The following is a 16,343-nucleotide window of genomic DNA, read 5'->3' as shown; positions in this document are numbered from 1 at the left end:
TCCTTAGGAAGATCTATCAATTTTAAATATTTATATATGTAGTAACAGCTTTAATGAATGTGAAACAAAAACTGACACAATTGGAAGGAGAAGCACACAAACTCACAATTATATTTGGAGACTTTATTATTACTCTCTAAGTAATAGAATATATGCAGAAAAGTCAGTTAAGAGTTAGAAAATTTGAGCAGCAGTAGCAACAGTGGGATGAACACCGCTTTCAAGTCCACATGGAACATTCGCCCACAATAGACCAACTTGTAGAACCACAAAGTGGTTTTCAATAAACCATTAAAAGTATTGAAGGTCGTATAGAATATGTTCTCTGACCACTATAAAATTAGAAATTATTGAAAAAAAATCATGAAAATTTCTGAATATCTAGATCCTAACAAGTCATTTCTAAATAGCCCATGTATCTAAAAAGAAATCTCAGGAGAAATAAGAAAATATTTTTAGGGGCTGAGGTTGTAGTTCAGTGGCAGAGCACTTGCCTAGCATGTATAAAGCACTAGGTTCCATCCTTAGCACCACATAAAAATAAACAAATAAGGGCATTCTGTCCAAAATTTTTTAAATTTTTTTTAACTTAATAATAATTAAAATATATTGAAACATGGGATTCAGCTTATATGGTGACTAGAGAGAATTTTATAGCTTTAAATGTTAGGAATAATGAAAGATTTAAATCAATTATCTTAAACTTTCTCCTTAAAAAGTTAGAAGGGATTGGGATTTAGCTCAATCATAGAGTAGTTGCCTAGCTTGTGTTCAATTCCAGCAATGTAAAAAAGAAGAAAAAAAACAATTGAAACCTAAATTAAGAATATAACAAATGTACTTCATCAAATAACAAAATATTTTTAAAAGCCATGATCATTTCAAAAGAGAAAAAGCCTTTGACAAAGTGTAACACCTATACATATTTAAAACAAAATAAGAAGCCTATCAGTGAAATAGAAATAGAAGGAAACTTCATCCATAAAGGACATTTTAAAGAAATCTACAGCTTATATCACACTTAATGGTGAAAAACCAAACTGAGATCAGCAAGAAAGCAAAGATATCTATTCTGACCACTTCTATTCAACACTACTAGAGATAGTACCCAGTGTAGTAAGGCAAGAAATTGTGTGTGTGTGTGTGTGTGTGTGTGTATATATATATATAAGAGAGAGAGAAGAAAAATTGGAGAGGTAGAAATTAAACTATCTTTATTCATAGACAACATGTTTATAAAGAAAGAAAAGTAGAAAACTACTCATCTCTAGGATATATAAAATACTCAAAAACCTTAACACCAAAAAAAAATAAAAATAAAAAAAATCAATAAATGGGCCAAGGACCTGAACAGACACTTCTCAAAAGAGGATATACAATCATCAAACATACGAAAAAAATGTTCAACATCTTCAGCAATTAGAGAAATGCAAATCAAAACTACACTGAGATTTCATCTCAATCCAGTCATAATACAAAACAGAATACAAAAACAGTAAGTGTTGGCAAGGATGTGGGGGGAAAGACACACTCATACATTGCTGGTGGGACTGCAAATGGGTGCAGCCAATATGGAAAGCAGTATGAAAAATCCTTGGAAAACTTGGAATGGAATCACCATTTGATCCAGTTATCCCACTCCTTGGTTTATACCCAAAGGACTTAAAAACTGCATACTCAGGGGCATAGCCATATCAATGTTTATACCAGCACAATTCACAATAGCTTAATTATGGAACTAACCCAGATGCCCTTCAGTAGATGGATAGGGAAACTTTGGTTTGTATACAGAATGTAACATTACTCAGCATTAAAAGAAAATAAAAACATGGTATTGGTAGGTAAATGGATGGAGTTGGAGAAAATAATGCTAAGTGAAGTAAGCCAATCCCCAAAAACCAAAGGTTGAATGTTTTCTTTGATATGAAGATGCTGACTCATAATGGCGATTGGAGGGTAGCTTGGGAGGAGTGGAAACTTTAGATAGGGAAAAGGGGAGGGAGGGAAAGGGAGGGGGCAAAGGGGTAGGAATGATGGTGGAATGAGTGAGACATCATTACCCTAAGTACATGTATGAAGACCCAAATGGTGTGAAAATACTTTGTGTACAATCAGTGACTTGAAAAATTGTGCTCTATATGTAATATGAAATTAATTGTATTCTGTCGTTGTGTGTAACAAATTAGAATAACTAAATAATTTAATAACAAGAAAACTAGGGTATTACAATAAAGCTATGGAAATTAAAGTGAATTTAACAAGATTTTTAAATATGAGGTATACACAATGAATTGTAATTTCATATGCCAATCATAAACAATTTAAAAGTGAAGTTAGAAAATACTATGTGCAATAACATTCAACAAATTGAATATGTAGGGATATATTTTTAAAATATGTGTAGGACCTATAAAATGAAAAGCCTGAAACATTCCTTCCAGGAATTAAAGAAAACCAAAATCAATGGCAAAATTTACTATTTTCAAAGTTCAGGAGAACTCAGTATTTTATTGTTTTTTTAATCAATTCTATCCAATTGATCTTTGGATTCAATTTAATTCCAATAGAAAATATGTGCAAGTTTTATTTGCTGAGTAGGAATTGACTAGCATGTGAAAATTAAAGGATCTGAAATAGCCAAGATAATTAAAAAAGACAAAATCGAAGGACTTCCTGTAATGTTATTGTGGTTTGGTATTGGTGCATCAAATAAACAGGTGATAAAATTTAGACAGAGACAGATTGTTCAAGATGACAGAATAGAAGAGGTTACTTTCCTGGCTGCTGTGTGGTGTGAAACCAAGAAAGCAGATGGGCAACTTCCGAGCACAGTGGGTGAAGGAAAAAGAAAGGATTTTACTGGGAATTAATACCGAACATAAAAAGCAAATCAGGGATTCAGGAGGCTGGATATAATAAAATGAGGAAGAAATTCCCAGGGCCACTGCTGCCCCTGCCACCATCAGCACCAGCCTGAGCAATCCTCTTGCAAGCAAAAGGAAGGAATAAGGGAAGTAAAGGAGTCCACATTCTTAAGAGGCTTGTGGCGTGTCTGGATACAGAGAGCTCAGAGATCAAAAACACTGCCAATTAACCCGAAAGGTGTGTCAAATAATATCCTTGTGCAGGAAAGAAGCTTGCATCTATCTAGGCTACCACAGAGGACAGAAAAAGCAACTATTTTGCAGCTGTGTCATAGGGACCGGCAGATGGAGGAACCAATTCCTGGCAAACCTGAGCTGAGACCAAAATACAGGCCTGGCAAGCCCACACTACATGACAGAGAGAGTGCCTAAGTGATGGGGAGAAAATCAGACACGGAGATGGGTTTAAACAGGGCAATACAGGTCATGGAAATACACCCAGCTCTCCCCCAACCACCTTGAGTCCAGTGGCTCACAGGACAAGCTGGAAGAGATGCATCCAGCCAGAAATTCAAAAGGGTGGGAGCAGAAGTGATTGAGTTTGGAGACTGAACACAAAAGACCAGGAAACGTGGCGTCTGCAGATAACTGAGGGGACTAAAGATTGGCTCCTCTGCCACATGAGTGGAACCCAGGGGGAGATCCCTAGTGTGCACGCCCCCAGCGTGGACCAGCAACTGCTAGGTCCTGGAGGTGTACTGATTTAAAATCTTCAAACCAACTGCAGTTGAATGAAGAACCTGGACCCTACCTAAGCCTAAACCCCACCTCCAGGATCTCTGTCTATAGAATTTCCTTTCACATTCCAGTGAACTCACACTGAGGATGGAGCAGACATCACAGGCAGCCTACCCCACATATCACTGCTGAGAAGGGAAGCCAAGAATTTTTGGAACTCCAACAGAAACAATTCTTTAACTTTTCATCAAGATTTTTTTTTTCTTTTTTCATTTTTCCTATTTTAATTGTGACCTGAATGGTTCATGGACATTTACACATGTTTATTGTCTTTCATTTCTAGCATTTTTTTGAATGCTGTTATTTTTCATGAATTAGTATTTTGAGGACTAGGATGTTTGATTAATATATTTCAGTTTTGTATTCTTTTTATTTTTAAAAATTTTTATTTTATATATTTTTCTTTCACTTCTGTTTCCTTTGATTCTCCTTCTCTCTTTTCTTCTGCTAACAGCCAATCTCTATTGTTCTCTCTTTTTACTCTTCCTTTATTATTTCTATTTTTTTTTCTCCTCCCTCATAATCATCTCATACTACGTCACTTCTGTTCTCTTCCTGTTCACCATTTGAAATGGTAAACCCTTTTGCAATTTACTATTTTACTGTGGGCAATAACTGATCACATCATTTCTATTTATTGTGACAACTAACATTATATATCTCATAGTAGGAAATATTTGATTTAATGCTGTATATTGTTTTCATTGGTTATTATTATTATTATTTGTCTCCCCCTAAACTGTGAGGTACCAGAAGCCTTGAGGGATGCTGTAAGTCTTCAGGTTAGAAACTCAACTGCCTCAGATTCATACCATTAGATGGTTACACACACACGCACACACACACAACATGCAAAATCAAGGGAAGAAATTGCACAAAACAAACCAAAATACTTCAATAACAGAATCCATCTACACCACAGTGGAAGAAATGTCAGAGAAGAGTTTAGAATGTTCATAGTTAAACTGATCCATGAAGTAAAAGACAATGTAAGGAATGCAATCAGGGAGAAAACACAGAAAGTGAAAGATCACTTCAATAAAGAAAGATTCTGGGGGAAAAAAAAAAACCCAAGCAGAAATCCACAAAATAAAGAAATCATTAAACCAAATTAAAAATTCAATGGAAAGCATCACGAACAGACTAGACCACTTAAAAGATAGTTTCAGGCCATGAAGACAAAATATATAATCTTGAAAATAAAGTGGACTATGGAAAAAAGATGTTGAGACCATGAACAGAACTTGTAAGAAATATGGGATAACATGAAAAGACCAAACCTAAGATTTATTAGGATAGATGAAGGATCAAAGATACAAACCAAAAGAATGCACAATCTTTTCAATGAAATAGTATTGGAAATTTCCCAAACCTTAAATATGAAATGGAAAATCAAATATAGGAGACTTCCAGGACACCAAATATACAAAATTACAATAGACCTACATCAACATTATTATGAAATGCCTAATGTACAGAATAAGGATAGAATTTTAAAGGCTGCCAGCGAAAAATGATAGGTCACATTTAGAAGAAAAAAAATTTGGATCTCAGCTGATTTCTCAACCCAGATGCTAAGAGCTAGGAGGTCATGAAATAATATATACCAAGCTCTGAAAAATAACAGATACCAGCCAAAATTACTATAGTCAGCAAAATTAAGCTTCAGAATTAAAAAATGAAATATAAACCTTCATGATAAATGAAAGTTAAAAGAATTCACAACTAGAAAGCCAATACTACAAAACATACTCAATAAAATATTTCATGAAGAAGAAATGAAAAATAAAAGTGAAAATAGCAAAGAAAGGAACTACAATAAAAGAACAGTGAATCAATGGAGAATAAAATTCAAATTAAAAACCTGGAATAAATAAAAATGACAGGGAATAAAAATCATTTCTCAATAATAACATCAAATGTAAATGGCTTAAACTCATCAATCAAAATATGTAGATTGATAGAGTGGATTGAAAAACAAGATTCAACAATATGCTGTCTCTGAGAGACTCACCCCCAGACTGAAGGTAAAAGAATGGGAAAAAAATCTTATCATTGAAAACTTATGATTGAAAATATTATTCACATGGGCCTCATGAACAAGCAGGGTTTTTATCCTCATATCAGAAAAAGTGGACTTTAAGCCAAAGTTAATCAGAAGGGACAAAGAAGTCCATTTCCTATTGCTTTAAGGGAATCATATATCATAAGACATAACAATCTTAACTATTTGTACCCCAAACAATGGAGCATCTATCAAAAAAACCCTTCTCAATATCAAGAATCAAACAGACCACAACACAGTAATACTGGGTGACATTAACATGCCTCTCTTATCACTGAATAGAACTTCTAAATGAAAACTAAATAAAGAAGCTATAGAACTAAAAAAAAAATACAATAATATAGACTAAACAGATATATATGGAAAATTTCATCTGTCAGTGACTAAAAATATTTTCTTCTCAGCAGCACATGGATCCTTCTCTAAAATAAACCATATCTTAGGCCACAAAGCAACTCTTAGAAAATACAATTTAAATATATATATATATATATATATATATATATATATATATATATATATATATATATTTTTTTTTTTTTTCCTTACATCCTATCAGATCATAATGGAAAAAAATAGAGATACTCTAACACCTAGAGACTAAATAATATGCTATTAAATGACCAGTGGATAGCAAAGAAATTAAAAAAAAATGTATAGTGAAATATAAATGGATAGTGAAATAAAAAAAAATTAGAGGTAAATGAGAATAGCAATACAACATATCAAAATCTATGGGACACTATAAAGGTGGTTATAAGAGGAAAGACTATTGCATTGAGCTCAATCATTAAAAGAATAGAAAGTCACTGAGTAAATAACCTAATTTTACATCTCAAAGCCCTATAAAAAGAACAAATCAACACCAAAAGTAGTAGAAACAGGAAATAATTAAAATCAAAGCTGAAATCAATAAAATTGAAACAAAATTTTTTTTCTAAAATCAACAAGTTGGTTGATTTAAAAAAAATGGTTCTTAAAAAAATGAATAAAATTGATAAACCCTTAGGCAAGCTAACCAAGAGAAAGAGGGGGAAAATTACTAAAATTCATGATGAAAAAGGAAATATCACCCTGGACACTACCAAAATAGAGATGATAATCAGAAACTATTTTGAAAATTTATATTTTAATAAAATAGAAAATCTTGATGATATCAACAAATTTCTAGAATCATCTTACCTACACAAATTGAATTTAGGTGGACATAGAAAATTTAAACAGACAATTTCAAGCAATGAAATTGAAGACATCATCAAAACCCTACCAATGAAGAAAAGCTCAGGACCAGACAGATTTTCCACTGAGTTCTACCAGAGCTTCAAAGAAGAATTAATACCAATCTTCCTCAAATTATTGAGGAATAGAAAAGGAATAGAAAAGGAAGGAACCCTTCCAAACTCATTCTATGATACCAAAACCAAAGATACATTAAGGAAAGAAACTTCAGACCAATGAAAATAGATACAACAATTCTTAATAAAATAATGGGAAATCACATACAAAAACATATTAAAAAGATGGTGTTCCACAATCAAGTGGGTTTCATTCCAGGGATGTAAGGTTGGTTCAACATATGGATATCAATAAATGTAATTCACTACATCAATAGACTTAAAGGTAAGAATCCATGATTATCTCAATAGATGCAAAAAAAAAAGCATTTGACAAAATATAGCATCCATTTATGGTCAAAACATTAGAAAACTAGGAATAGTAACATCAACATACATCAACATTATAAAACATATATATATATATATATATATATATATATATATATATATATATATATATATATGTTAAACCCAAGGCCAATGTTATACTAAACAGAGAAAATCTGAAAGCATTCCTTCTAAACACTGGAACAAGACAGGTGCCCTCTTTCACCACTTCTATTCAGGTGCCCTCTTTCACCACATTCTATTCTTTTGTCTAATAGCCAGAGCAATTAGACAAAAGAAATAAATCAAATGGTTATATATAAGAAAAGAAGATCTCATACTGTTACTATTTGTCAATGACATTATTTTATTTTTAGAAGATGCAAAAAACTCTACCAGAAAACTTCCAAAACTCATAAACAAATCCAGCAAAGTAGCAATGTATAAAATGTTCCTATACACAAATGATGAATCAACTGAAAGAGAAATTAGGAAAATTATCCCATTCACATTAGCCTCAACAACAACAACAACAAACAAACTTGGGATTCAATCTAACAAAAGAAGTGAAAGACTTCTATAATGAAAACTACAGAACCCTAAAGAAAGAACTTGAAGAAGACCTTAGAAGATGGAAAGCTCTCCCATGTTCTTAGATAGGCAGAATTAATGTTGTCAAAATGGCCATACTACCAAAAGCACTATACAGATTTAATGTAATTCCTATTAAAATTCCAATGACATTCTTCATAGAAATAGAAAAAGCATCACAAAATTCATTTGGAGAAATAAGAGGACCAGAATAGCCAAAGCAATCCTTAGTGAGAAAGATGAAGTAGGAGGCATCATAATACTAGATCTTAAAATATACTACAGAGCTATAATAAAAATGGTATGGTGGGGCTGGGGCTAGGGCTCAGTGGTGGAGCCTTGCACATGTGAGGCCCTGGGTTCTATCCTTGGCACCACATAAAAAAAAATTAAAAAGGTATTGTGTCCATCTTCAACTAAATATGTGTGTGTGTGAGTGTGTGTGTGTGTGTGTGCATATGTGTATGTGTATACCACAGCATAGTATTGGTACAAAAACAGACCTGAAGACCAGTGGAATAGAATAGAAGACAGAAGATACTGGGCCCCACTTTCCATCATATCAGCTTAAGAACCAACTTCCTCAACAAGACTCCTAGAGTGCAAGAAGTAAAATCAGGTGGGATGGTATCAAATTAAAAAGCTTCTCCACAGCAAAGGAAACAATCAAGAACATGAAAACAGAGCCTACAGAATGCAAGAAAATTTGTGCCACTTATACCTCAGATGGAGCATTAATCTCCAGGATATATGAAGAACTTAAAAAAACTTAACACCAAAAAAACAAACAACCCAATCAATAAATGGTCTAAGGAACCAAACAAATACTTCACAGAAGAAGAAATACAATTGATCAACATATATATGAAAAAATGTTCATCATCTCTAGCAATTAGAGAAATGCAAATTAAAACTACACTGAGATTTCACGTCACTCTAGTCAGAATGACAATTATCAAGAATAACAGTAACAATAATGTTGGTGAGGATGTGGGTAAAAAGGTACACTCATACATTGCTGATGGAACTGCAAATTGCTGTAACCCTTCTAGAAAGCAGTATGGAGACTCCTCAGAAAACTAGGACTGGAAACCCCATTTGACCAGTTATCCCACTCATTGGTATTTACGCAAGGACTTAAAATCAGCATACTACAGTGATGCAGCCACATAAATGTTTATAGCAGGTCTATTCACGATAGCTAAGCTAACAAATCAACCTAGGTGCCCTTCAATAGATGAATACATAAAGAAAATGTAATATATATACACAATGGAATATTACTGAACTGTTTAAAAAAATGACTTTAGGACTTTTGTTGGTAAATGAATGGACCTGGAGACTCTCATGCTAAGTGAAATAAGCTAATCCCAGAAAAACCAAAGGTCTAATGTTCTCTCTGATGTGAAGATGCTAACACACAATAAGGGGCGAGGTGGGAGGAAGAATAGAAGTTCATTGGTTTAGACAAAGGGGAATGAAGGAAAAGGGATGGGGATGGGAACAGAATGAATTGGTCACAGCTTTCCTATGTTCATATACGAATACATGACCAGTGAATCTCCACATCATGTACAACCACAAGAATAGTAGCTTAATTAGAATGTTATACCCCATGCATGTATAATATGTTAAACTATACTCTACTGTTATGCATATCTAAAAAAGAATACATTTAAAAAAAAAAAAAGAATCTAGACATAGTATTCCCCCAAATCTGCAGGCTGTTGATAATTTTTAAAGGTGCCAAAGTAATTAAATGAGGAAAAGGATAGTCTTATCAATAAATGATACTGGAATAACTGGATACCCATAAGGAAAAATGAACCCTGATTCTTATGCAGTATATAAAAATTAACTCAAAGTGGATCATTGACCTAAATGTTACAACTATAAAAGTTCAATTAAAGAAAACTCCAAAAATTTGTCAACAAAGATTTCTTAACCAGGACACAAAATGTACTAACTTTTTTTTTTAAAAAGGAATTTTGTAAATTGGGCTGCACCAAAATTAAAATTTTCAGTTATGAGGCACACTGTTAAGACAATGGAAAGGCAAGCTACAGACTGGGAGCAAATATTTATAACCCATATATCTGATAAAGGGCTCACCTCAAGAACATATGAAGAACTCTTACAACACAATAGTGAGACAACCTAATGAGAAAAGGACAGGAGGGGTGTTCGAACAAATACATCAGGAAATAATAACCCATAAACTCATGAAGAGATACTCAACATCATTTTACTGTGGGAAAAATAAATGAAAACTATGATGAGATACAACAGCATGCCCACTTGAATGGCTAAAATTAAAGACACAATTCAAGCACTGGCTGGGATATGGAGCAACCAAAGCCTCATGCACAGCTGACAAAAGTGTAAAATAATGCAACCACTGAACACTAGTGGTATTTTCCTAACCAAAACCCCATACAGCAAGTCCATTTCTAGTTATTTATGTAAAAATATATCCATAAGAAGATTTGTACATGAAGGTTCAAAGGTTTATCCATAGAGCATAAACTGGAAACAACTGAAAATGAATGTGAATAGATAAATTGTACATTATTTAGAAAATGGAACACTTCTCAACAGTAAGAAGGAAGTGCTACTGTTCATGCAGAAGCATGGATGTTCTGTTATATGAAATTATAGAACAAATAAGACTTATCTATTGTGACAGGAAAATGAATCTTTGATTGCCTGAGACTAGGTTTGGTGAAATATTTCTGAAATGGGCCCTGAGGGAACTTTGGGGGCTAATGAAAATTGGATATACAAATTTGTATGTTTGTCAAAACTCACTGAACTGTATACTTTTCTCAGTATGAGCCTGTGTGTAAATTATTTCTCAAAAGGTTCATTTGAAAAAGTACGAAAGAAGCCACAGTGTAATCATAATATAAAAATCATCTGAACTTCTACTCCAGAAAATAGTCTTCACAATTGCTTCACTTTTGCTGTGTTCTATGAAAATGTAGCTTAACATAATGTGTCGTCTTAAGCTGTTTGGTAGAAAAATCAATTTTAGGAATAAACAAGTACTTTGGTAACAAGCTTCATAGAAAAAAATCTTTTATGAGAAATAGCTTGATTTTAAGATCAGAAGCTACAGTTGATGACTACCTTATGGTTTTTTAATTGTATAAGTGAAACCATATCAGATGTTTTGCTGTGGAAATTTTTCTCATTATCAAGTTGGATCTAAAATGCAGGGATTAGTGTTTCTCCAAAAAAAAAAAAAAAAAAAAATCCCTTTGCAAGACCTCATTACAAGTTCAACTTATTTTTCTTCCTTTTACATTTTTATGCCAAAATAGCTTTTATAATTACTTCCTTACACTTAACTATAATTTTATGCAACAAATAAAATGATTATATACAATCACACATTTTCGTTACAATTTGATTATTTTGATTGTACAGAGATTTTACGTTAGCCCAGTTCTCAAGACTTAGTTACTAAAAAATTTAACACACACACACACACACAACCAGAATTATATATAATATGGCCTAATACACATGAGTTTGCAAGTAATTTCCTTTTTTCCCAGACTTATTCCCTATTGTCATGTTTTCTCGTGGCATATATTTATTTATTCTAGTTTTTACTGATCAACTAAATCTGCCAATGATTCAAATTTCCAGGATATTGTGACACTTTATAGGGATAGTGATGTATAATATTCATGATTAGGAGTTATTCTGTGAGGCCTGTGACATTTGGTCACCATTTTATATGAGTACATAGTGGTCTCAATATAATGTTTACATTTTAAAATGATATTTGTTTTCTACTTTAATTTGATATGTAATCTGGCCACCACATTTCTCATAAGAAGCCATATGTAATCTGACTCTTTAAAACATTATCTTTTGAAATATATAGGACAGTGATTTTTACAAAAGCATAATTGATGGAGGAAAAGAAGTGATTCCAGTTGAGATGAGGATAGAACATGTAACTCAATCACTCCATGTTTAAATGACTGCATTAGAAAAATACTTTTCCATTCTCAAAATATTTGACATGCAATATAAATGCAACTGGCAGTCCCTGCCCACTCTTATGACTGGACTTCACGTCCCTCTTGTGGACTACAGAGGGCCTGGTGCTCCCTCCTCCCACAGCTCATCCCACCAAGTGGTAATTGTGTCTTTGTCCCATCGTCTCTGAGATTTTGGGGGGCAGGAAATGCACTTCAGTCTTGTTGCTTGCGCGGTGGCATATGGTGCCATACACGTAGAGGGTGTCAATGGATGAACAGACAAATGGGAATATGAGAGCAGCCCTGCACTTCCATGGTCATTGTCTCTGCCTGACCCAAGCAGGGTTTCATGGTAGCAGCATTTCTGACATAAGACTTAAGTTTCTAGCTGGTAAAACCAAAGAAATAACCACCAACTGAAGCACCAAGTTCTAGATGGGTTTTCTACAACATCATGAGTTCTGAACGATGATGGTACTTTCTATGTTAGTTTTTTCCTAAGCAGTTGTACTCTTATTTGGTGGTTGGAAACCCAGCCTTGCTGGACCTGTTTCCCTATGGCAATAGCTGTCATTTATAAAACACTCAGCAAAAGATCCAACCCTCCTTCTATGCCAGCCTTCCCTCGTGTGGATTATCAGTTAATTTTCACAATAACTTGATGAAATACACGATATGTATGTGCTGAGGAAATGGAGGCTTAAGGAGGTTAAGTAACTCCCCCAAGTTCATACAGTAAGTGAAGAACTCAGGCTCCAAACCAGTTAGGCAGGCTCCAGAGCTTAAGGTCTTCATCAATCCCACTGTTTCATTTTATTTTTTTAAGGCGTTTATCACCATGTGAAATTTTTCTATTTTTGTTTCTATATCAGAATGCTTATTCCTTTGTTGTATCCCCACATATAAAACAGTGCCTGGCACATAGTAGGTGTTCAGTAAGTATTAGATTAAGGATTAGGTGCTGCCTTCTTTCATGTGGGATAAAGAGTAAGACTCCTAGATCATTTCTAAATGATTCTTATACTTTAGGAGTATTCAGTTTTAGGAAATGATTTGTTCAAATAGAAAACTCCCCAAACTGCTTACAAAAAGCTCTTAACCTTGAAGACATCACTGCATTAAATAGCCAACCACTCATGTAGGAATTTTGACTATGTGCCAATCTGAATTTCTATCCTGAGTTTGGGTTGACCCTCTTTGAGGGGAAATTCTTCTTTTATGTCATACATATCCCCTTTGTTATCCCTTAAAGGTGCCTAAATCAAAACAAAGCAAACCCTAATCCCTGCAGGCTTTGGAGAGGAGTTGACCCTGACCTTCCCACTTTGCTATGCACAGCCCCACATTCCAAAAAGATCTTGAATCTTTCTCACCTCCCATTTCTCTAGCTAATTACGTGCAATAGTTACAAATGAAATTTTAAAAAAAAATCAGATAAAAAAGGTGTTTCTCAGAACCACAGAAGGACCTACCTGGGCTGCCAGGGTCTTGCAGCTCAGAAGCCAAGGCTGTTTCTGAAGTCACATAGTTATCACCCCTCTTCTTCTTTCTGTTTTTTCACCCTGGCCACCTTTTATCCTTTCACCATATCCTTTCTTGAATATATTGTTTGCTTCCTCTCTTAGTTCAGTAAAAAATCTAGCGGCTGCAAAAACAGTGTGTCTTTCTGCTAACCCCATCCCCCAAGCCCACATTTTAAAACTAAATCTCATCTCCCTCTGAAACTCCATAATTTCTTTGTGACCTCTGTCTCACCCAGTACGAGAGTCTGGGCTTTTTGTGAATCTTTTGTGCCCTTCTGTACCATTAATACTAACATTCTGTGATTCCAGGACTGCTATATTTTAAACAAGGATTCACTAAATAATTTGTTTAATTGGGAAGTCCCTGAGTATAATTAATCTTTTGTCTACAAGAGATATCTTATAAACATTTTAAGGGCACATTCTTATTGAAATGAGTGCCTCACTAGTAAAAACTTTCCCTATTATGTTTTTTTTTTTTTATTTGAAACCTTTCAAGTCTTCCTTTCTGGAATAGGCTATCTCAAGCCAGAGTTGGGGACCTTGTCCTTTCTTGTTGGAGCAGAGTTCACATTCTATTTATTCCATATAGTCCATTCCATAAGTGTTTTTGAAACATTAATTACCACTTGTTTCTATCTCTACATTCAGATTATATTCAGTGCCCATATTGTATGAGGAGGTTTAATGAAACTGCAGCCACGCGACATATAAATTTCTGCAAGGATCAGTCTTCTCGAAAAGTCTTTGATCCAGCTCAGACAGCAGCCAAATTGGCATCCAGAGCTCAGGTAAATATCTCTCCCCAGGTGTTGGCTTTGTGTCCTTGCATGCCTGGGGCAAGCAGGTAGAATTTGCAAGAACCTCAAATACCCATCCTAAGAAGTGTAAGGATCAAGAGATCTGATTACTGTCACTCACCCCCCTGGGTGTTTCTTCTTTTGGAAGGCATGCTTTCTAGCCCGCAATACCTTGGGGTATTGTGGAAAAAATATTTCTAAAAGTGCTCAAAGCTTCTTAGGATAAAGACTGGAATATATAAAATGTGTTTATGTAGCATTATGCTAAACCCCTATTTATCTGTTGGAGATTATCAGCCTAAACCAGCCAGAATAGAACTGAGTGGAAGTGGCCTGGGGGCATGGATGGAGAATCACAGGAAGATGCTCTGTAAGTTTACATTGTGATCTGTAGAGGAGAGATGTCTTCAGCCTTTTGTTTAAGGCTACAGAACCAGCAAGTTAAAGTATGTGGGTGAATGGAAGCAGCTGTTACAAATACATACAAATAGGTAAAATGACAACCTGAGCTGGATAACAATAACATTATAACCTCACAATTGGAGTCAGCACACAGCTCCATACACATCAAAGGTCCTAATTCACAGTGCAGCATGGAAACCAGTAGTTTCACAAACTCGAGTCAGCCAGCAAGAGACATATTAAGTTGGTCTGAATTACTTTAAGAGCAGATAACATGTTTAGAAAGCTTTCCATTAAATCCAGTATCTCATGGGGATGGGACAATTTCCAACACTGGTGTATTCTATAGTAGACTATGATTCTGGGCTCTCTCTCCTCATCTATCAGGGAATGGCTCAATATCAGCTGTATACCAGACACCACGCCAGGTACTGTTGATCAGATATTTGTAATTCAAAGTAGGGAGCTTGGAAACAATACAATACAAGAGTGTTTTCACTGATGTATGTAGGAGGGCTGTGGAGGAGATGCCCATGGGATTCCTGGGCATTTTCGAAGGTAAGCAAACATTATCTTTTAAGTGTCAAAATGAGCTCCCCAGCTCAGAGTTGGCGGGGGGGCGGGGGGAGGACAGGGTGCAAAAAATGTCTTGCCTGAGATGCCACCCAAAGTCTGTGGGGAAATGACAGGATGGCACAGGCAACGTGGACAGCTGATCTAGAAGGACTTTAATTCAAGCCAGTTCGGACTAGGGAACAAGAGGAACTGAGCAAACAGAGGCATTAAAATCTGAGGACAGCAAGGCCCAGGGCTCAAAAACAGGAACTGGAAATCCCGGGGTACCTAGGAAGTCCTCCTTCCCACTGTCCGTCCCAGTGCTCCCTCTTGCTGTGCTTCTGCCTCCTCTGCAAACTGGTTTTCTTGGCTTTCCATCTGGTTGTCTACTAGTGGCCTCATGCATCATCCCATAGGTAGACTAGTTGAACAGTGGAAATTAATGTGACATACAACTGGCTTTTTAGAAAGGTTATTCTTGCAATTTCTGTCCAAGACTGTGGGAGACCAGGAAGGAGCCACAGCAATGGGAAAAATCAGGGTCTGGGTTAAGAGAATGAAGGGGGGTAGGAGCCAGGGTGGATTTATTGATGATTGGGTTCTAGTGTAAAAGTGGGCTTCTGTTCATAATACAGGTTGAGTACCCCTTATCCGAGATAACTAGGACCAGAAGTGTTTCAAGATTTTTATGTTTTTTAAATTTGGGGGGCATATTTGCATACACACAATGAGATATCTTGGGGGGACCCCTAAGTCTAATACACAGTTCATATATGCTCATATTCATCTCACAGAGCCTGAAGGTATTTTTCACATGTCTGTGTTTAGACTGGCACATCGTATGAGGTCAGATGTGGAATTTTCCACTTGTGGTGGTTTTTATATTGGTGCTCAAAACTTCCTGATTTTTGAGCATTTCAGATGTCAGATTTGGGAGTTAGGGATGCTCAACCTAAACTATTAATCTAGCTAAAGGAGCACAGGAGCGGGGAGGGTTTGTGGTGTGTTGCGGTGGGCGGGGGTGCATGAGCTGGTGGTCATAAATACAATTTTAGAGACTCAGCCCTTACAGATGAGGGAGCCTGG

The 16,343-nt window shown here is 35.3% G+C and overlaps 1 protein-coding gene across 1 annotated transcript in view; it reads left to right on the top strand.

Annotated features, from left to right (window-relative positions):
- Zc2hc1b (zinc finger C2HC-type containing 1B) overlaps nt 1–16,343 on the top strand; it is a 45,739-nt gene that overhangs the window by 14,374 nt on the left and 15,022 nt on the right. Inside the window, exon 5 of the mRNA XM_027938414.3 lies at nt 14,152–14,291. Coding sequence (XP_027794215.2) covers nt 14,152–14,291 — 140 coding nt within the window. The remainder of the gene's footprint in view (nt 1–14,151; nt 14,292–16,343) is intronic.

This window comes from Marmota flaviventris, chromosome 6 (genome assembly GCF_047511675.1).
Source record: "Marmota flaviventris isolate mMarFla1 chromosome 6, mMarFla1.hap1, whole genome shotgun sequence".
Taxonomy (NCBI): Eukaryota; Metazoa; Chordata; class Mammalia; order Rodentia; family Sciuridae; genus Marmota; species Marmota flaviventris.
This window is presented reverse-complemented; position numbering and strand designations above follow the sequence as displayed.